Source organism: Phacochoerus africanus, chromosome 14, assembly GCF_016906955.1.
Source record: "Phacochoerus africanus isolate WHEZ1 chromosome 14, ROS_Pafr_v1, whole genome shotgun sequence".
NCBI classification, from domain to species: Eukaryota; Metazoa; Chordata; class Mammalia; order Artiodactyla; family Suidae; genus Phacochoerus; species Phacochoerus africanus.
This window is the reverse complement of record NC_062557.1, coordinates 58,790,215-58,812,389: the sequence shown is the minus strand read 5'-3', so window position 1 is coordinate 58,812,389 and position 22,175 is coordinate 58,790,215. Positions and strand designations below refer to the sequence as shown.

At 60.1% G+C, this 22,175-nt stretch overlaps 1 protein-coding gene across 1 annotated transcript; it reads left to right on the top strand.

Moving 5' to 3' along the window:
- Nucleotides 1-4,062: 4,062 nt before the first annotated feature.
- ADORA2B (adenosine A2b receptor) lies at nucleotides 4,063-22,025 on the top strand. Its single transcript, XM_047757507.1, has 2 exons — nucleotides 4,063-4,490; nucleotides 20,684-22,025. The coding sequence occupies exons 1-2, from the start codon at nucleotides 4,156-4,158 to the stop codon at nucleotides 21,342-21,344; spliced, it is 996 nt and encodes a 331-aa protein (XP_047613463.1). The 5' UTR covers nucleotides 4,063-4,155; the 3' UTR covers nucleotides 21,345-22,025.
- Nucleotides 22,026-22,175: the final 150 nt, after the last annotated feature.

Genomic DNA, 22,175 nt, shown 5'->3' with positions numbered 1-22,175 from the left:
GTTCAAATCTGCGGCTGAGCCCCTCTACTAAAATTTTTGTTTCAGGTATTGTACTCTTTAACTCCAGAATTTCTATTTGATTCTTTTTCATAGTTTTTGTCTCTTTATTGAGATTCTCTACTTGGTGAAATATCATTCTCGTACTTTAAATCTTTAGACTTGGTTCTCTCTTTGAACATGTTCATAATAGCTGACTTTAAGTCTTTGTCTAGTAAGTCCAACATCGAGGCTTCCTTAGAGACTGTTTTTATTGACTGTATTTTCCTGTTTATGTCTCATAACTTTTTGTTGAAAATTGGACATTTTAAATCATATAACATGGCAACTCTGGAAATCAGATTCTCTCCCCTCTCCAGGGTGTATAGTTGCTGCTGTTTGTAATTGTTGTTGCTGTTTGTTTAGTGAATATCCCGGATTAATTTTGTAATGTCCATATTCTTTGTCATGTGTGGCAGTTGAAGTCTCTGCTCTGTTAGTTGGGTGATCAGCTCATGACTGAACAGAAATTGCCTTAAATGCCTTGAACCCATAAGTCTCCCTGCACTTGCACAAGAACTGTGTGTGTGTTGGGGCTTTGCTTTCAGTGCTCTGCAGACAGTTGAAAACTCCACCTTAGCCTTCATCTCTTGCTTACACAGAGCCTCAAAGTCAGCCAAAAGTGAGAGAGTCGGGTATTTTCAGGCCTTTCCTGGGCGTGTCACACGTATGTGGCCTTCTAAGGGACACATCAGAGCTATTCAAAGCCCCTTATGGATACCTCATTTCCTGCTTGTTGTTTTTTTTTTTAAGTTTGGAGGCAGCCTCTTTTTCGTCTCAACTGGTAGGGCCACCTCAGGCAGCGGCACCGTTAACCGTGCCCCTCACCCTTCTTCACACAGGCACATTTCTCTGCCTCCACCACCACTTCCTCAATAAGTTTTATCACAATTTTCTATTCAGTCAGTATTCAGTTCTAGTGCAGAATTTCTGACTAAGGGCAGTATTAGTACTGGCGTCTTTGTGGGACACTTCTCCATTGTAAAGGGCATTTAACATCCCTGGTCTCTACCCCAAAAGTGCCAATAGTGGGCACACAAAAGTGGGGACCAAAAGCAGGCACAGATCTGTGGACGCTCGCTGGAGCTCAGGGGTCTGTGTCACTAAGAACCTCCACTTCTCAGAATAGTGACATCTATGTACTACGATTGCATTTTTTTCTTGCTCAACTTTCTTTTTTACCTAGAGTTGCTCTCTTTGATGCTGTACCTGCTCTGGGACCATCTTGATGCCACGTGGATTTTGCTCTGGCAGCCGTGGGGGGATGCAGCAGGAGTGGGAGATGGGAGGATAGGTGCCAGCCATTTGGAAGAGGCCCACAGAGGGTCGTCTGGCTCCCACAATGTACCCTTCCACTTTCCACAATTAAGACCCTCTTGGGTTTCTATGGCTGTAGTCCTCATTTATCCAAATGCTCCCATTATGGCAGTAGTTTTCAAGGAGTCTGGATCCTACATACAGGTGGTCACCCAGCAGGTGGTTCCTGCTGCTCCCTTTCAGCCTGACCCCTGAGAGGTGAGTGTTCTTAGTCCATCCTATGCACAAGAAACTGTGGCTTAGAAAGATCAGGGAATGTGTCCAAGGTCAATCTCGGAGCTGGGCATCAAACCTGGCTTCCTTGCTGCGGAGACCTGGGCTCTGTTCACCGCACCCCCACTGCTTCTGAGACTAAACCTCGCGATTGCCTCCAGACTCCACCCTTTCTCCTTTGTTTCCTCAACAATAATTGCCTGTTGCCCTTACTGTCAGCCTGGGGGAACCTATGAGTCCAGTTCAAATCCCAGTGTCAGATCCAGACTGGGGGGTGACAGTCAAGATAATTCTTCGTGAACTTGGCGGAGACGGTGGCTGTGTGAGTGGATGGGCACTGGGCTAGGTGGGGGCTGCAGGGGGGCGGGGAGGACAGAGAGGCTCTGCTCAGGGAGTCCCAGGGGTGGACACGCATCCCGTGGAACTCAGCACGCTGCTGTGGCGCAGGCAGGGGGAGGGCGGAGACTGGCACCGGGGGTCCTTGCCTGCTCAGGTGATTTTGGGCTTGGAAAGGGTGCAGGGGATTCCAGGCACAGCAAAGGCCACAGCTGCATCTCTCCCTCTACCAGCTCTCCAGTCATCACGGCCGGGTGAGGCTGTGATTATCACTGTCCTGCTCCGAGGCGTCCCGGGCCTGGCATCCAGCACCTCCAGCGGGTGCACCCAGCGCTCCATCCCAAGCTGGCCACTCTCCTTCCTCTGCCACCCCCCAGCCCAGGCGTGGCGGTCCCTGAGCCAGCCCCTCCCCCCGCTCCCCAGGGCAGGCTCCCAACCCGGATGCCGCCTCACCTCCCCAATTGCCCAGGAAGCCGCTCCTTGCTCTCTCCCCCTCCCCCCACCCTAGACCCTGACTTCATCTTCTGTGTGGTACCAGAGGCCTGTGTCAATGTCACAGAGGGAGCTGGTACAGGCGGTGCTGTCTGAATGAACTCAGCCAGGGCGGGGAGTGCGTGGGGCCTCCGATATATAACACGTGACATTTTTCATTACAGCAGAAACAAAACCACTGGGAAAATAGAGAAAATCCCCTGTGCTAACCTCACGAGGCCAGGACATCTACTGGGAGGGCCTGTGGGCAATTTGCTGCCCTGTTTGACCCACAGGCAGGTGGTACCGATGGGGCTTCCTTGTTTTCGCAGCTACACTGAGATACGCTTCACGTGCCGTTCAGCGCATTCATTTCAACGCGTAGCAGCTGGGTGTGTTCACAGAGCTGGCCGCCACCACGCTGCAGGGGGCACTTTCATCACCCCAGGAGGAAATTCTCTCCCCCCTCAGCTCCTTGTTTTATTTTTTCGCTTAACATTATTTTACAAGTATCTTTCCCTGTTGCCTTTTTCTTTTGTCATTTTGATGATTTTAATTTTTTCCGCCACAGTTGGTTTACAGTGTTCTGTCAATCTCTCCTGCACAGCAAAGTGACCCAGTCACACGTACACATTTATCTTTTTCTCACATCGTCATGTTCCATCGCAAGTGACTAGATAAGAGTTCCCTGCGCTGCACAGCAGGGCCTCATGGCTTCTCCACTCCCAGTGCAAGAGTTTGCATCTGTTACCCCACAAGCTCCATCCCACTCCCTCCCCCTCCGCTCGGCAGCCACAAGTCTGTTCTCCAAGTCCATGCCTTTCTTTTCTGATAACACTCTTCTTAATGGCCTTGTCTGGTGGCTGCCAGCAAAAGATGTGGGGTGGGGGACTGGCTCGCGCTGTGTACTGGAAGCCTGGTGTTACCGAGGACCCAGGAGCCGCGGAGCCCGGTGCTGGACCAGGGCAGCGATGCAGGAGGGGTCATGGGAGCGGGAGGGGAGGAGGGGCCATGTGGGGGCGACTTTGGGGTGGAGAGCAGCAAGGCTCTGGAGGCAGCTCAGGAGGTGCTGGGGCCGCAACCGAAAGGTTTGGGGGTGCGGGTTCAGGGCCACGTGTGAGGTCTCGGGGGCGGGGGCTGAGCTGACCTCGCGTGAACAGGGGTGCGGAGGAGCAGTAAGCTGGGCGGGTGGGCGAGGAAGCCAGGACATGGGGCAGGCGGGTCACCGGGAGAACGCAGAGCGGGAGCCGCCGGCCCGGGGGAGGCTGGCGCGGGTGCAGGGACGGGACCGGGACGGGGAGCGGGCGGTGGCGCGGGGCTGCCGCGCGGACAGGCCAGGCGGGACCGAGCGGCCCGCGGCGCCGCGAGTTCCGGCCCCTCCTCGCCAGTCCAGCGCGGGTCGCGGGGGGACGCTGGGGGAGCCCCAGAGGCCGCCGCGCCCGACGGGGGCGGGGGGTCCCCTCGAGGTGGGCTCGCGGGGACGGAGGGGCGCCGGGTCGCAGGGCGGAGCGAGCTCTCGGCCACCCCGCCGAGCTGCGCGCGGGCAGCGCCGGGGACGCGACCCGGCCGGACCCCGCGCAGCCGAGCCCCGCGGCGGGTCGGAGGGGGCGGCGCCGCGGGCGGATCCGGGCGGGCGCGGCCGGTGCGCCGCGCCGCCTTCGCCCCGCCCGGCAGGCCGGCCGGCAGAGCGCGAGCCCCGGGCTCAGAGGCGGCGGGGGACTCGCGGTCCTGGCGCTCGGGGCAGCCCGGCGGGGCCGAGCCCGAGGCGGCGGCCGGGCGGCGATGCCGCTGGCGGCGGAAGACGCGCTGTACATGGCGGTGGAGCTGGCGCTGGCCGCGCTGTCGGTGGCCGGCAACGTGCTGGTGTGCGCCGCGGTGGGCGCCTCGAGCGCGCTGCAGACGCCCACCAACTACTTCCTGGTGTCCCTGGCCGTGGCCGACGTGGCCGTGGGGCTGTTCGCCATCCCCTTCGCCATCACCATCAGCCTGGGCTTCTGCACCGACTTCCACAGCTGCCTCTTCCTCGCCTGCTTCGTGCTCGTGCTCACGCAGAGCTCCATCTTCAGCCTCCTGGCCGTGGCCGTCGACAGGTACCTGGCTGTGCGCGTCCCGCTCAGGTGAGGCCCCGGCCCCGTCGGAGTCCGGCTCGCTCCCGCCTGGGGACTCCAGCACCCACCCCCCCGCGGGCGCGCGGGGCGCGGGAGCCCCAGCCCGCAGCCTGGACCCACGTGCGCCCTGCCGCCCGAGCCCCTCGGCAGCCCGGACCCGCCTCTCCTGGAAGGGACCCGCGTAGGGACAGCTCTGGAGCCCCGGGGTGCGGCCCTGGGCGCCGGCTCCGCGGGGCAGCTCCGGAGGAAGCGGCGCCGAGCGGGCGGAAGGGGGCCCGGCGCAGGACTTGGCGATCACACCCGCTGGGCTCGGCCGAGCCCTGGGAGGCCTGGGGATGGGGGCGGGTGGGTCCAGGGCACCCTTGGATGCTGGGGTCCTCTCGGGCGGAAGGACACTACTCACCGCCCGTCTTGAGGCTGTACCGGTTGCCCGGGGTCCTGGGAGTGCCACCTAACTCTGGGGACACTGCATGCTTAGTGGGGACTCTAATTCCTGCCCCCCCCCCCCCCCCGCGCGCCTTATTCTTTAAAGAGAGTTAAAGTGCTTCCCGGTTTCGCCAAGCCCCACAGCCCGGAGAGCCTTGTGCGTTGTGTAAGCTTGTTTGTTCTCTGCTGCCCGGTCCCAGCCGCTGGCAAAGGGCACCCCCCCGCCCCGGAGGGGGTGTTTCAGAAAGGTGGAGAACTTTCGGGCTGCTCTTTCTCCCACACTCGGAAGAGGATGGAGCCGGCCCGCAAGGCGATAGGGCCCCAGGTGGGGCTGAGAGCTCCGGCTTAATGGAAGTATTTAACCTCCGTGTCTGGTGCCTGGGGCCCCTTTGGCGTTGGAGGTGGGATCCCTTTGGATTTAGAAGGGAGACGGGAGCCGAAGCCTGGAGGGGTAGGTGGGAAGGGAAGGCGTCCATTAACCTACCGAGTGCCACCTCCGAGAGGCCCTGTATATCCTTGCAGCGATTCCAGAGGCCAGTCCTGTGACCTGCATCCTGTTGGTAAGGGAGGGATGGGGCCCAGGATGGTACCTCTGGAGTGTGGGAGCAGAACCCAGACTCAGCCCTGGCCCCATACCCCACTCTGCTGTCAGTGTGCCAGCAGGGCTGAGGGCAGCGTCACTGTTTGGGATGTGGGCAGAAAACGGACTGCTGTTTCTCAAAGCGGATTCTGCTTGCAGTAAATTGTGTTTGAGGGATTGATGGGGAGAATGCTCCCAGAGCCTCTTCCACAGGCTGACATGTGGAGCCTGCTCCCTGTGGTTTGTGACCTGGGTCCCAGCGGGAGCTGGAGCCTCCTCTGCATGTCTGGGCCCTTCCACAGGCTGCTGTCCTTGGCCTGTGACCAGGGGGCCATGCCTGTCCCATCAGGTGGACAGAGCCCAGGGCTTTCCAAGGCCTGGGGTGGCAGAGTGCCCTCGTCTTTTCTCTTAGGCGTCCCTTTCCTGCCGCTCGGCTCGCCCGTGGTTACTTGGTGGCCTTTTGGACTGTTTGCAGCCGTCGCGAGCCCCAGGCCGAGTTGCCCTTCTGATGGCAGCCCCCTGGGAGCCCCTAAGCGGGTCCAGAGAGACCTCAGCTGCGCAGGAGTTACTGGAAGCCTCCCCTGTGCCCTGCAGAGCAGGAAGTTACAGGAAAGCTTAAATCTGTTAGTTCTTGTCTGGGTCTGTGCTGGGTGGAGTCTTGAAAAAAACGGGCGTGGGCGTTTTAAAGGGAAAGAGATGTGAATCACAGGCCCCTAACTTCTGCTTTGCGTCCAACAAGGGCAGGGGATCAGGATGCGGGCATGGGGCGAGAGGGCCCGGTGGAGAGCCCAGCCCGGCCCTGCCTGCATGAGCTCCCGACTTCCCATCCAGGGGACCGGCGGCTTCGGACCTGCCTCCCCAACCGCCCTCCACCCCTACCCCTGTGCCAGGCCCAGTCTCCTGGGCTGGAGGGGTTCTCATGGCTCCTGCGTCCACCTGTGGCTGGAGCCTGGGGAAGGTGCTCTCCTGTTTCAGCACTTCCTGGCCCCCAGAGCAGACTAAACTGCCAACGACAGGGCCCGGGGGGCGGGACCCTCTGGAATCAGAATCTCTGGGGTTGTGGGGGGTGTCTTTCAGTACCAGTGTGTAACCAGGACTTCTGGTCCCACCAAAGTGTGAGGGCCTTGGGAGGTCCCTTCTGGGCACAGTGGAAATGAACCTGACTAGTGTCCATGAGGATGTGGGTTTGATCCCTGGCTTCGCTCAGTGGGTGAAGGATCCGGCGTTGCCGTGAGCTGTGGTGTAGGTCGCAGATGCGGCTGGGGTCCTGCGTTGCTGTGGCTGTGGTGTAGGCCAGCCCAGCGGCTGCAGCTCTGATTCGATCCCTAGCCTGGGAACCTCCCTATGCCACAGGTGCCGCCCTAAAAAGCAAAAAGAAAGACAAAAAAATGTGAGGGCCTCAGGGAGGCAGGGAGGCTGGGGCCTCCTTTCCCTACTGACTTGAGCCGGTCAGCTCACTGGCTCCAAGGCCCTCTCTGGGCTCACAGATGGGAGTAAAGCGGGAAGTGAGCGGGGGAGGAGGTGGATCCCCCGTCAAGGGGGCAGTAACCAAGGTGATGGCCAGGAGCTCAGGTGCACTACTTCTTACCTGGGCAAAAACAGTGCTTGGACTCACCCTGAGTGCCCCCCGGGTCACTGGTGCCCACGGCTCGAGGCCAGAGAGCCCACAGTCCTACGGGTCCTGGTCACCCAGGTGGTTACTAAGCAGGGAAGTTTCCAGTGCAGGAGCAAAGGGGAGCCCAAGGAGGTGCTGGAAACCAAGAGGGCCACTTCTGCCCCCATGACCAGGCCCTGCCCTGGGCTCAGCGTGGGGGTGTCCACACGCAGGAGAAAGTCTGCTGTCTCAAGTTCAAGTCTGCCATTCTGATGCTGGCAGAGGGTCTCGTCCCAGTGGTTCCCTGGGGAACGGGCGGGAGGCGGCGAGGTGCAGGGTGCCGGTTGGGTGGCGCTGTCTGCCCGGCAGCTGCTCTCAGTTTACCCTCAGGCCACTTCTGGAGCGCTTCCTCCTCCAGAATCTGACCTTGGCACCGTCTCCCCCCCCCCCACCACCTGGGGTGCTGTTTGACCCGCCTGGGTCTGGGGGGTCTGCCCTTCCCATTCTGAACCCAGTTTTCCTGCACTGTGCTGCTGGTGCGGGGGGCTGAAGGGGGGTGTTTTGGAGACAGGTGGCTAGGAGGGGAGGGCGTGTGTCTGTCCCTGGGCACCCCCCCCCAGAAGCTTGTCTGAGTCTCACAGGTGTGCTTTGGGAGGGAGGCCCTGGGGACTTATTAGCAAGACTGTGCCTTGAGGGAAAAGTAGCCTCCTTTTAGCTTCTTTTAGGTGACTAACTGTAGGGTGTTGACAGAGGATGCAGAGAGGTTTTTAGGAAATTTTTTTTTCTTTTTTTCAATTGAGCTACAATCCGCATAGGATAAAATTCGCTCCTGATGTTGCTTTGAAATAAAGCTGGGCGAGGTTTCAGCTCTGGTCTGCCCACCTTGGGCAGTGCCGACTTTCTCTTCCAGAGCTTTCCCACCGAGGTGGGTTGGATGGTGGCTTCCAGAAAGAGGTCCAGGCTCTGACTCCCCTGTTACCGAAAAGATGGTACTGGAGTCCGGGTTCTTTTCATGGAGCCGAAGAATGAACTTGAGAACACACAAGCAAGCGAGCAGAGTCTTTATTACAGGAAAGCAAATAGCTCCCAGCTCAGACACGGAGAAGGGAGGAAGGGTCCCCCTCGCTATTGTTCTGCGGGGGTTTTGTCTCTTAAAGACGGGGGCACCAACGTGGGGTCCAGACAGCCGTTCTTATGCCCATCGGCCTTGCCCAGTTTTCCTGGATCCGTCCTTGTCCAGTAGGGGCCTTCGCGGTAGATATTTCCAGGAAGTTGGAGGCTTCCTGTGGTCTTCTCTGCCCTAGACTGGGAGTCGTCATTCCCCTCAGTCCTCCTCCATCGGCTGAGGAGCTCAGCATCCACCTGGGGGAAGCCTGTGGGGATGTTGCTCTCGGGACCGTACGTCACCGACGTTAACCAATGACCACGTCGAAGAATATATCGAAGCCCATGTCCTGCGCTAAGCACCCGAATTATTCCTCTGCCTCTGCCAGAGCCTGAGAAACTAGTGGGGAAAGAATGAACGCCGTCCCGTGTGGATCTTGGGAGCAGGTGCTTATCCGGGGTACTCTGGCCGCTTAGAAGAGAGACAGCGAGCCGAAGGGGGACGGGGGTGGAGAGGGCGTCTGAGATGCGGCCGCAGCCTGGGGATGCTTGGCGGCCACCGGAGGCTGGATGAGGCCTGGGAGCCTCTGAGGGAGTGTGTCCCCCACCCCCGACACCTTGATATCAGGCTTCTGGCCCCCAGAACTGCGAGAGAATGAATATTCTAAGCCACTAAGTTGGCGGCGCTTTGTCACAAACGTGGCCCCAGGAAGCCACATGGACGGACTCTCCCGGACCCCAGCACAGCCGCCCTTCCTTTGCTTCCTCCCAGGAAACTTCTCTGTCTTATCCTCTAGTTCCAGGGCCCTCCCTTCCGCTGTCACCACGGTGCCACTGCACTGCTCCTGTCAGGTCACCCCTCAGGGCCCCCCACGGTCAAATCCTAGGGTCCTCCTTGGGCCTCGTCGCCCACGTCCTCCTAGCAGCTCATCTCCTCCTGCTCCATCCGGAGGGCGCCTGGGTCCCGTCCCCTCGCTGGGGGTGGAGTCCAACCAGCTGGACGGTGGCCCAGGAGCCGCTGGTGCTGCAGGGCCGGGAGGATGTGGACATGGAGCCCCGAGCCCTGGGGGTGGGAGTGAGGGAGGGTCCCGGGGCCCTGGTGACCAGCGGTCCCTCTGTAGAGGAGGCCACGGCGGGACAGGGTGCCTGGTCAGGGTCTCAGCAGCGTGTGCGCGGAATTCTGGAGAGCGTGGGGTCGCCTCTGATCGTGTGGCAGACAGGCGGGTGTAAAGGGGCAGCGTTCACCGAACTTTCACCCGCAGGTGATCTGTGGCCTCCGGGCCGTGTCTCAACCTCACGCTCACCCTTAGCCCCGGTCACAGCTGGGCTCGGGGACAGGTGTGCTCCGGACACCAGAATGTGTGACACGATTGTGAGCAGCAGCCGCTCTTTGCCTTTGTCTGGGGGCCGGGCCCTACGTGTGTCATCTCCGTGGGTCCTGGCGACACCCTCCTGGGGCCATGCTGTCCCCTCCCCGCTCCACAGGAAGCCCGGGTCACACGCACGACGGGGCGAGCCTGTCTCCCCAGAGGGAAGAGCCTGTTCACAGCTTGTGCTCTCGGCCTCGGAGGCTGAGAGCCTGGAGACCCTGCCCGGGGCAGCGGGCACGGGGTAGCGGAGCGCAGACGTGCCTTCGCCGAGAGAGATCAAGCGGGAACGGACCGTCGGGGCGGAGGGTGGCTGCTAATGGGGCTGGACTGACCGAGGGGCTGGGCTTCGGCTGGGGCTGGGGGGCTGCTGCCGAGTTTCGTGGGGCTGGGAGGGGCTGCCCAGCCTTGGGGCGGGGGTCCTAGCACAGCAGGTCCGGGGGGCGCCTGGAGGCTTGCAAAGCACTTCGGGTTTTATCCTTAAGGCGCTGAAAGCCCTTGTTCTGTCTTTCGAGTTAGAAACCAACCCGTGTGTGAGAAGTAAGCGCTCAAAAGTCCAGGGGGTTCAGGAGGAAAAAGCCAAGTGGCCCCCACCCCGGCCCCTCCCCAGCCCCCCGGGGTCACCCTCTGCGGTGACAGCTGGCTTTGTGCTGCCGTCTCTAAACAGAATCTGCTGGCTCGACCACGCCACACAAGCCCTCCTGCCTGCCCGTTCCTTGCAGCCTTTCTTAGCTTTTGACTCTTTCCCTGTGGCTCCCAGGTCATCCTCTCTTTTGGGTCCCTGCCCTTTGAGACGGTGGCTGTTAACGTCCAGAAAAGTGAGGCAGATGTGCCCAACCCACCACCGCCTCCCCTCCTGCTGTCGCCTTTGGGCGCCTGCCCCACCCCTGGCCCCCCGATGGAGGTTCTACTTTCCGAAGGTGACCCCGGCCGCAGTAAAGCGATCGACCCCGGCTCGAAGCGGGCGCTGCGGCACGCGAGTCCCCCGGGCTGGTCCCTGTTTCCCAGTTCGCCTGTCCGAAGCCGCTTCTGCTTCTCGGGGCTGTTTTTCGCACCCGCGGGTAGTGAACACACATTTCCAGCTTCCCACCGGGAGACTCAGAGGACCTCAGAGGAGGAGCGCGGCTCCTCGTCCTGGCGGCCCTGACGCGGCTCCTTCGCGGTGTGTCACCGAGGGTGTGACCGCCGTCCGCCCGGTCCCTCCTCCGCCGCAGGGATTCCGCGTGTGTGGTCCCTGTACCACCCTCGGGCAGCGCCTCAGGACGCGGGTCCCTACACGCCAGCTGTGTTCGGTGGTTTGACTGGACGTGCTCTGAGGTTTAGTGGCACGGCTCTGATGCCCAGGCTGCTTAGGAAATCTGCCGTGGGGGTTCTTTTTCTTCTTTTTTCTTGGCCATGGCGTGCAGCAGCTTGATGTGGGCTCTCAAGTCCCAGAGCAGGGCCTGAACCGGGGCCACAGCAGTGAACGCACCGGGTCCTCCCCACTGGGCCACCAGGGAGCTCCCTGCTGCTTTGCTCCACGGTCTGAAGTTCCCCGAGGGTGGGTGGGTGTTGACTTTCCAATCTCCCCCTTCTGGGGAGAGGGGAGAGGGGAGGGGCATCTGTAGGTGAAATTTTGTGGTCGGTCTCCATCTCTGAAATCTTGAAAAAGAATTTTTCTAGGAGTTCCTGTCGTGGCTCAGTGGTTGATGAATCCGACTGGGAACCATGAGGTTGCAGGTTCGATCCCTGGCCTTGCTCAGTGGGTTAAGGATCCGGCATTGTCGTGAGCTGTGGTGTAGGTTGCAGACACGGCTCGGATCCTGCATTGCTGTGGCTCTGGCGTAGGCTGGCATCTACAACTCCGATTAGACCCCTAGCTGGGAGCCTCCATGTGCTGTGGGAGCGGCCCAAGAAATGGCAAAGAGACAAAAAAAAAAAGAATTTTTCTAAATTATCTCCTTACCTCCATTCCCTCTGTGTTTCCTTCCAGGACTCTTTTTTTTTTTTTTTTTTTGGTTTTAGGACCACACTCATGGCATATGAAAGCTCCCAGGCTACAGCCGCTGGCCCACAGCACAGCCACAGCCGCACGGGATCCGAGCCGCATCTGCGACCTATGCCACAGCTCACGGCAATACTGGATCCCCAACCCACGGAGCAAGGCCCGGCATGGAACCTGCATCCTCATGGATCTTAGTCGGGTTGCTTACTGCTCAGCCACAGCAGGAACTCCTCATCTTGTAATTTCTAAAACGTCTCTGCTACTAGAGGGTATATACACGTGTGTACACACACACTCACACACACACACACGTATCCGTTTGACTAATCTACTGTGGTCTGTGGTTTCAGAAAGAATGAGTCATTCTGAAGGAGTGTATTTTTCTCACAACTTGCAGGTTGTAAAAGTCGTGTAAATTCCCTGATGTCGACATGGCCCCTCGTCCCGTGTCCCCATTATCCTGACTGTGTTCTTTATGGTTTTTTAAAGGCCAGGCGCCCAGGAACGATCACACGTGCATTTCATATGGGCCTTTGGTCTTCTTTAGTCTGGGAGTCTTCTTCCCTCTCTTTGTAGACAGCGCCTTATTTTGGGTTCAGGTGTCTCCTTATGATGAGACTCAGGTTGCACACTTTAGGTGGGGACACTGTGTCCGCCTCAGCCTGTCACCGACCCAGGCGCACGCGGGGTCCGTCTGTCCCATCGCCTGATCGGGGTTTTGCCACATCTCATCGCTGGGTAACGCCGTGTGTGCCTGGCTTCCTCGCCGGAAGTCTGTGGACCCTCTCGCCTGCATCAGCTGTTACCACGTCAACTGGCAATTTTCTGGTTTCTCACTCCTTCCTGTGTATCGTCTGGCTCCTTCTGTAGAAGGAGGTTTACCTTTCCCTGCTCTTCTTACATTATCTTTTAAATACCAGTGGGCTCAGGGCCCAATTTTATCTCCACCTAGTGTGTTACAAGCCCTCCCGGTCACTCACTTTGATGCCCACTTTTGGAGAACGGGAGCCCACCCGAGCTCACCTCCGTTCGAGTGTTCCCATCGATTTGTTCAGCACTCGCTTAGGTTCTGGCACCAAAAGGTTTTTCTAGGCTCACAGTGTATCTTTCCGCTTTGGGATCAGCCATTTCTCCAAGGATCCCTGTTGCCTTTCAGCGGAGAACGGCGTTTAGAAGCCAGGCCTTGGGTGGGGGTGCTCCTTGCTGCTCTGGGCCCTCGGTGAACAGAGCCTGGAGAGTTTTGTTTTGAATAATGGCTTGGAAGAGCCCCTGCTTATTGCCGTAGCATGCCGCCTCATTAATGGGTGGGGGTGACGAGTTGAGCCGATCTTTTGGCAGCTATCACAGTAATAACTGGTTCGGGCAAGAATCGTCAATAGGTGATAAAACTCCCTGGCAAAAGTTTGAGGAGGCCTAGGATATTTACAAAGTCTCCCGTACCCACCGCAAAATACCTGTTAATTACAAAGGAATAGCGGGGGCGGGGGGGGGGGGGAGCCCTGGCGGGCACTCCCATCGCCACGGGACCCAAGGTGCGGTGGCCGGGAACTCGCCCCCCCGCCCCCCATGGCTTCTAAGTCCCCGACGCTCTTGACCGTGAAGGCTCGATCTGAAGCGCAGTGGGCTTGAGCCGCAGCCCCGGGACGGTGCTTTGGAGGGAGAGGGGAGGGCGGGGTGTCTTCCTCTTCTCCGCTCCGGTTTCGGGCAGTGGCCCTTACTCTCGGGGGTTCGTACTCGGCCTGGAGGAGATGAGAGCCTGGAGCCCCGCAACCTTGGGCTGCCCCCGGGTCCCAGCCCAAGTGTGAGACCGACGGAGGAGACTCGCCCCAGACCAGGCTCCAGGGCGCGCTCGGCCTGCACCTGCTGCGCTGGTGGCTTGCTTCCCGCCACCTGCGATCCCATCCCTTGTTCTCGGGTGACCGAAGGGCAGGGGCATCTGCTCCAACCACCATGACCGTCAGCGTGGGCTCAGCTCAGGCCCCGCCAGGCCTGCCCCGGGGGTCAGGCGTGTCTCAGCGTGTGGAGGGAGGAGAGACCTCGGGGCCGGAGGGCTGAGGGTCCCGGCCTCCTTAGAAGCCGGCCCACAGGGAAGCCCTGGCGACCGCAGCCTGGCATCCAGTGGGTGGTGGCCCCGTCCCTGCCTCTGTGGCCCCACAGGCCGGAGCTGTGGCCACCTCAGGCTGTGGACACAAAGCGGCTTGTTCTCAAGACATTCACCACGAACGGCAAATGAGAGGCCTCCTTCCCCCTCCCAGGCCTGGCCGCCACCTTCACGGAACCAAACATTCTTTTTGTGTAGAGGTGGCTGTGTGCTCCTTGAGTGTCTGGCGGAATTCATGGCTGAAGTCGCCTGGGACTTTGGTCGTCTCTGTGGGGAGGTTTGTGAGTCCTGGTTCTTTAGCAGGTACAGTGCTGGGCAGGGTCCCTTTCCTCCTTCTGTTTGTGACATTTGAAAAACCCTGTTAACTTGCGGGGAAGCAGCCCTTCAGCCTAAGAATGTGATACAAGTGTGAGTAAGAGGATGGAGCTCCCTGGTGGCTCAGCAGGTGAAGGACCTGGCGTTGTCACTGCTGTGGCTCGAGTTCCATGCCTGGCCTGGCAATGTGCACGTGCTGCAGGTTGGCCGAAAGATCCAACTTATTTAAAAAAAAAAAAAAAGTGAGTAAGATGGAGTTTCTGCCATGAAGGAGCACATGGCTCTGCGGGAGGCTGGCGGAGGGTGCTGTGAGGGTCATGGGGTCCCGGGGGCACAGGGGCACACCTCTCTGCCCCCCGCTGAGGTTCTGCCATGTGGACGGTGGCGCGTGGCGGGCGGCTGGGGAGATGCAGGAGTAGGAGCAACGCAGACCCTGCTTCGGCTCATCTGTGGCTCTGGCCACTCGGGGAACGAGCTCGACAGGCTCCAGGAGGAGAGGAAAAAGCCCTCAGTGACAGCAGAGCCATAGGGGACCTTTGGGGCGCCAGGACCGAGGAGAGAAAAACAGTGCCGGCCTGGCCTCCTTCCTGGGAAAGCTGCACCCAGCCTGCAACTTGGCCGTGGCCGCACCGCCCGCGGCGCCCAACCGCTGAGCCCCCGCTCAGAAGGCCTCTCCGCCGCAGCATCTTGGCACCTACCAGCCTCGCACTAATTAAAGTTTTGCCAGGATTTCCACTAGGCTTTTTGGGTACATTTTTAACACTCACTGTGGCAGCCTCTAGCCCCTCTGACTTGCCCGCCTGAGCAGCCCGAGGTCTTTTGTTCGGGCTGGAGTCACAACTTTCTGTAGGTTTTGAGTGGTCCCTCCTAACTCCATTTTTGCAGAAGTTCTGCTATCTTTCGTGTGTGCGTTTAGAGAATATGTATGCAGTACAGAGTGTTTTGGCAGCGTGTTTGTATTACAGAGGAATGAAACTTGTGGGCGAGATAGAACATAAAGAAAAAAGTCCCTAAACAAGCAGTCGACGATTTGAAGAGCAGGACGGGATTTCGTGGGGGTTCACTTAGTGGTTTGCACCCCCAAATGCTCTGTGCACAGGCAGTCGGTGCCAAGAGGCCCAGCAGCACGAGGGGGGCTCTGTGGCCACCACTGTCCCTGTTTTTCTGACAGCAGAGCTCAGCCTCTCTCCAGCCGGTCTGGACTGGCCAGGCTTGACGTCCCTGCCCGGGGTGGCCGCCCTTGGGGACCGGCTACGCTCAGAAGGCCCTGCGAGCCGGGAGTGCGGATTTCCGTGGCTGAGACGGCGGCCTGGTTTGAGCCGAGGGCTGCAGAGCCAGAGGAGGCGGGACCCTGGCCCGGAACGACGCCAGCGCTTGTCCCGGCCCTTGGCGAGCCTGCCTTTCATTACATAACTGGGTGCACGGGGCTCCCTTTGGTGGCCCCCACCCCACCCCGTGAGCCTGTTTGGCCCTCAGTCTCCTTGGCTCACAGCCCTTTGTGTGGACAGGGCTGGTCCTGCCCGGCAGGGGCCTTTCCCAGGTGCCCCCCTTGTGGGCTGGCAATGTCCCTGATCCTTTGGAGTAAAAAGCCACCTGGGTCGCCTTCGTTCATTTGGGCGCTGCCTTTCACAGACCTCCCGGCACAAGTGAGGAAGGGACACGTTGCCCACCTTTCAGGACCATTTGGGGACACCCACGGGGATGCTCTGAGAGCCATGCATGTGGGGGGGAAGGGGGGCATGGGGGGGCATCCAGGGGAAAGAGAGAGGCATGGCTGGAAGTGGGCGATACCAGAGACCCCAGGGGCCGCCCTCCAGATTCCCACTCAGCACGGGAGCTGGGCTGCGTCCCACCTGTGCCTGGGTCCACGTCTCGTGGGCACTGCCTGTCCTGCCCTTTGGAGCCACGGCTCGTCCACCTCCCCCTAAGGTCAGCTGGGGCCCACCATCTCTTTGCTGCCCTCTAAGGGCTGCCTGCCAAGAGGGCAGCCGAGGCCCCTTCCTGCAGGTCCCTGATGCCCACGTGGCCGAGTCGGGGGTGGGGGGGGTCCCTGGACCGGCAAGCAGCCTGGGCGAGGAGGGTAGAGGCGTTGGAGGAGAAGGCAGGAGCTGGGCCCTGGCTGGCCGCCCCCTGAGACCCCAGGGCAGCTGGGATTTCTGAGAAGAGCCCTAGGGTCCGAGCACGAACACAGCTGCTTTTGACAAAACTGGAATCAGAGTAGCTTGGGTTTGGATCCCGACTGCAATTTAGGGACGAGTTTCTGCGCCTCAGTCCCCACGTTGATGGCTGGAGGACGCGGCGGGTCTGGGGTCTGCAGCCCAGCCAGCGGGGCTCTGAGTTTCCCATGTGCTCTGCACAGCGGGGGAGCAGGTGTCTATGATGTGGCGTGTGGCACGTGGTTGGAAGGTGGCTGGCAGGGAAAGGAGATCAGGAAGGAGAACTGGCTTCAGGTGAAGGAACAGATGGTGGGCGTTTTTAAGCTTCAAGTGCCACCGGCGCGTTAGATGAAAATGGAGACGTGGCTTTGACTTTGAGCTTGAGCCAAGCCTTGCAGGTCCTCAGAAAAGGACTCGATTTTCAGCCCCATGGTTCTTTATCTCCCCGACCGGCTGGACCCAGAGTCCCACTTGCCTCTGAAGCACCGCACCCTCTGGGACACCACCAGTCCCCTGTCTCCACCTCTTCCCTGCCCGTCCTCTTCTCTGCCACCTGGCCTGAGCCCTGCCCTTAAGCTCTGCTGCCCTGGGCCTCAGCTGGGACCTGGGGCGCAGCCTTTCTCTGGGTTCCCCCCTCCTTTCCAAAGGGGTGCGCCCCCTCCCTCCTGCAGCAGGCCTGACCCTCTAGAGGAGTCCCACGTGTCCCTGCGCCACCCCCCCCGCCCCCGGCCATCGTCCCCCTCGGCAGCTGCACCAGTTTGGTGTCCCGCACCCTGGCCTGCCTCCCACTCTCCCTCGGCCTCTGCTTGCCAGGGTCCAGCCTGCACCTTGTCACCAGAGGTGGCACCGCCCTCCAAACCACGGAGGCCACCTGCCGAGGGTTCCCAGCAAGGTCCCCCGCCCCGTTCCTTCCCTGCTCGGGCCGCCTCCTCCCTCAGGGCGGCTCTCCTCACGCTGCCCGTGGAAACAGCAGCTTCTCAGCCCCCAAACCCGCCCTCCCTGCACCGCCCGCCACCCCGGCCCAGCAGAGGAGTGTCCCCCCAAAACACTCTGCCCCCCACATCCTCCAGCCCCCTCCGAGCCTTTGCTTTAATGATCTTGCCTTTTTTCTGCATCCTGCCTACTGATGACTTTGATGAGGGCTGACAGCCACCATCCTTGCCGTCTTCGCCTCCTGGCACTGCCCCCTGCAGCACTGCCCCCTGCAGCACTGCCCCCTCCAGCACTGCCCCCTGCAGCACTGCCCCCTCCAGCGCTGCGTCAGTAAACATGAATCCATCGTCGGAAAACCGTCAGGGGTCATCCTGGAATCTTATTCCTTCCCTTCCTGCATCCAGTCTCTGCCGCCTTCCAGCTCCCCTGGAACCCAGGCTCCGTGCTGCACGTTATGCAGCTAAATCCCCCCACCCCAGGGTGCCTCACAGCCCACAGTGGCTTCTGCTGCCCCGGGTAGCTGAGGGCCAAAGTCCAGCTCCTTCCCAGGCCTGGGGAGCGGCCTGCCTGTCTTCGCTTCAGCAGAGTGCCCGTCTCTCCGTGCTTCGCTCCCCTCGGCCGTGTCCCTGTCCTCGTCCAGCTCTAAGAGGCCCCCTGCGTCTGAGCTGCTCCTGGTTTTCTCTTCCCTGCACCCCCCTTGAGTTGTTGGTTTGGCCACATTCACTCTGACTTGTCATCACGCGTCCGTGCGTCTACCTGTGTGTGTCCTGTCTCTTCCGTTAGCCTCACAACCCACGAGGGCTGTGACCGTGTCCAGGGCCCGCGCAGTGCGTGGCGCAGAGGCCGAGCTCTGGGGCAGGAAGGACCCGGGGGAGAAGGGCCCCGAGAAAGCTGTGCCCCACCCCCCATGGCACTGCTGCTCTTCCTCATCCAACCCGGTTCAGCGTGAGAGGAGTTTTTCATACATGCTGGGCCAGGAGGTCTGAGGCTGCAGATGGGGGTGGATTCTAGCCGTCTTGACCTCTGGCAGGAAGCCCCCGGGCCCGCCGTGGGCAGAGTGCTCCGAGCATCTGGAGCTGCTTAGGAAAAAGTCAAGCCACAGAAGCAGCATAAGCTGCTGCCTGGAGCACAGGCCTGAAAGTCTTGACCTAACTTCGGTCTCTGGTTCCCAGGTTTGCCTTTGCTGCCTAAAGACTTTTTTATTTTTGTCTTTTTGCCTTTTCTAGGGCCGCTCCCACGGCATATAGAGGTTCCCAGGGTAGGGGTCAAATTGGAGCTATAGCTGTCAGCCTACACCACAGCCACAGCAACGCAGGAGCTGAGCCGCATCTGTAATCTACACCACAGCTCACAGCAACACCGGATCCTTAACCCACTGAGCGAGGCCAGGGATCGAACCCGCAACCTCATGGTTCCTAGTCGGATTCATTGACCACTGAGCCACGAGGGGAACTTCAAGACTTTGTATCTCTGTTTCCTCGTTTGTAAAATAAGAAAAGCTGGACTAGAAAAGTCCCTTGCAATTCGGATGAGTGTGTGTTGGGCTGCAGGTAACCCTGGCTTAAGCCATCAACACAATGACCTCTTGAACTGGGACACGAGCCCTGACGGCTGTAGGGTTGGTGGAGTTGTTCAGAGGCATCCGTCTCCAAGGCCCTGGACTCTCTCCTTGCTTCTGCTGCGCCTTCGCTTTGTCTTCAGGCTCATCCCTCCCGGAGCTCCTGACGCAGACCCAGGCGTCAGCGCCTCCCAAAGGCAGGAAGGGAGGGGGCGGAGGGAAGAGCTCTCCGCTAGCTCGGGTCTCTCTTTACGCGTAAAGCCCTTCCGGAAGTACCTGGCAGAGAACCGCTGCAGGCATTCGCCCCAGACCATCACCCGCAAGAGCGTTTGTTTGCCCCAAGGCGCATTCACCCCCGGGGCTGGTCTGTATTCAGCTGTATGTAGGCAGCTCGGTGCAGCTGAGAGCCTGAGCAGCACAGGAGTGAGGGCAGGGCTGCCTTGTGGGCCTGAGTTCTGGGACTCCAGCCACTCGGCCTGGCCACCCTACAGGGACTGACTGTCCTCTCCCTGTCACTGGGGAAGCACTGGCTGGCTTGACGTTCCCGAACGAGGAGGGAAGCAGAGAGGGCTTGGAAGTGGATGGATTTATTGGCCAAGAAGAACTCAGTGAGCAGCTGGGCCAGCACCCACAACGAGCTGCATGTGGCCGAGGCTGCCGTCGTGGTAGCAGGAAGGGTTTGGGGTCGCTGGCGGCGGGAAGCAAGGTCTCGGTGACCTCCGCACCCGTGCCAGGCCTCCGGCCACAGCATCAGGCATCCCCAAGGCCCTAATGGTGGAAGCTTGGTTTAAAGCTGCCTGATGACAGGTCGGGAATGTGTCCGCAGCGACCACATTACTGAGCCTCCTCCGGGCCAGCACCGTGCGAGCTGCTGGCGACACGGATGCCAAGGGACAAGGTCCAGGTGCTTAAGGGGCTGAATATTCTAGTTGAGAGGGAGGCTCCTGTACCAGGTAAACACGCTCTGCAGCAGGTGTGCGGACAGGGCCGGAGAGTGGGCGTGGCCAGCCCTGCCCGAGGGGTGATGCGGGGTGACCTTTGGAACAGGAACAGCTGTTTGGTCCAGGGCTGAGGTCGGCAGGGCCTGGAGCAGAGGCACGGCGGTGGGGCTGAGGCCATCCAGGCAAAGGGAACTGGACACTTTGTGCAGACAGGTTTTAGGATAACGTGATTTCCCAGTTTTCCCAGTCGTCTTCCCAGAGCTTAGGGTTTTACTTTCTCGGGACATTACATGGCATGCAGACTACGGACCCGCTGGCAGCACTGGTGGTGTAGTGGTGAGCATAGCCGCCTTCCAGACCACGGACCAGTTATCAACAGCAAAGTTCATACCTTCGCCACAAGCCAGATGTGGACTGGTCTGGGGCACGAGGTCCCAAATGTGTGCTGTGATTTCTGGAGATTTTCCGGGGAAGACAAGAGTCGGTGGTCTGAAAATAACTTAAAAATTTCGTATCTGCTAAGTTTTCTCTCAGTTTATCAGCTCTGCTGCTGGCTGAAGCAGGGCCGCGGCCAGGCCTCGGTCCCCAGCATCGTACCCAGGAACTCGGGACGATTCTCCCCATCGCGTTTGTGGCACCAGAAGGCTTCCTGTCCAGAGTCTCGGGGCGTGCTGCCCCGGGCTTTGGTTCAAGCACCTCTGATCAATAAAGCCCCCCGACGGGCCTCGTAGGACGAGTCCTTTGCCACACCCGACCCTCCTCACTCGGCTCTGTCCCCTCACACCACGCGGGCTCCTTCTAACCTGCCGTACGCCTGGCTGCCGTAGGTCTGTGGGTCGGCATGGCCCGTCCGCCCTGCTGGCATGCAAGTCCCTGAAAGCGGAGGCCTCCCGTGTGTCCTGTCCCCTGGTGTCCTCGAGCTCCGGAGCGTGTCTTAGAGGAGGCCCAGACCCAAGATCTGGGGGTTAGGACGCACCCGGAGGGTTAGAGCCGAGCTGGTTGTGTCGGGGTGCGTGTCCCCAGTGTCGAGGGCTGAGGCCACGGGGTGCCCCTGGAGGCCGTGGGACAGAGGGTGGAGGTGGCCTCGGGCCTGGGGCACGGGGCACGTGGGCTGACAGTAACAGGCGGTGTCCTCTTGGACAGGTACAAGAGCCTGGTCACCGGCGCGCGGGCGCGAGGCGTCATTGCCGGCCTCTGGGTCCTCGCCTTCGCCATCGGACTGACCCCGTTCCTGGGCTGGAACCGCAGGGCCATCGCCACCAGCAACTGCACGGCGTGCGGGGCGGGGCCGGGCAACGGCAGCTGCCGCCGGGTCAGGTGTCTCTTCGAGAACGTGGTGCCCATGAACTACATGGTGTATTTCAACTTCTTGGGGTGCGTGCTGCCCCCGCTCGTCATCATGCTCGTCATCTACGCCAAGATCTTCACGGTGGCCTGCCGGCAGCTGCAGCGCACGGAGCTCATGGACCACTCGCGGACCGTCCTGCAGCGGGAGATCCACGCGGCCAAGCCCCTGGCCATGATTGTGGGCTTCTTCGCTCTGTGCTGGCTGCCTCTTCACGCCATCAACTGTGCCACGCTTTTCCACCCGGGCTGGGCGAAGGAGAAGCCCAAGTGGGCCATGAGCGTGGCCATCCTCCTGTCACACGCCAACTCGGTCGTCAACCCCATCGTGTACGCCTATCGGAACCGAGACTTCCGCGCCACGTTTCACAGAATCATCTCCAGGTACGTCCTCTGCCAGACAGACGGCCTCAAGAGCGGCGGCGGGCAGGCGGGGGCGCAGCCGGCTCTCCCCCTATGACCCCGGCTCTGGCCTCGTCCCCAAGGCACGCATTCACAATGACAAAGGGACGGGACACCGACGGGCCGGGCCGCTGCGCCCTGAGAAGGACCCACTCGGCCCCAGCCGCCAGCGGCTGCCTCTGTGGAGCCCTCCCTGGAGCCGCCACCTACCCAGTGAAAATGTCCCCGTTACTGGTGGGTCCCGGGGTCGGCGAGGGCACGTGTGGGTCTCTCGGGCCGCTCTTCCCGAGGGGATGATGCTGCGGCTGGAATGGACTGTCAGAGACTGATTTGGGGGGGTCTTTTTTGGTACGAGTTCCACCTCTCTCAATGGTGGGAGATGCTCGAAACTATTTTACTGTGAAACACCGTGAACTATCACCGTACACATGTTTTTAACTTAGAGGCAGTGGGCAATTTGGGCATGCGAAAAATGTGTACTTGTTCCGAGGAAGGGGACCAGGAGAAGGACCCGTCTAATCAGGACACTGCTGCCTTCACTGAGGCAGACGATGCCCCCTGGCGTCTTAGGTTGAGTCCTGTCACGGGAGTTGGGACACGCTCTTCGGTAGAGAGTGGGTTTTACTTCTCTCCCAAGTTCAAGTCTGGCCAAGTTGCTGGAAACTTTATTAAGTACAATTATGTGATTGTCTCTGTATAGTAGGTGGAATAAAAATAAAACTCAGAAAAAAACCCCAAACTGCGTTTCGGGTGCTGCGTGGCTTGTGATGCAGAGAGGCGCACCTGCCTGCTCGTCTTTATCCCAAAGACCCCTTGAGCCCAAGTTCACACCCGGGCCCGCTTCCCACGCAGCGGAGCCCTGAGAGCTTCCGCTGGTCACACCGCAGCT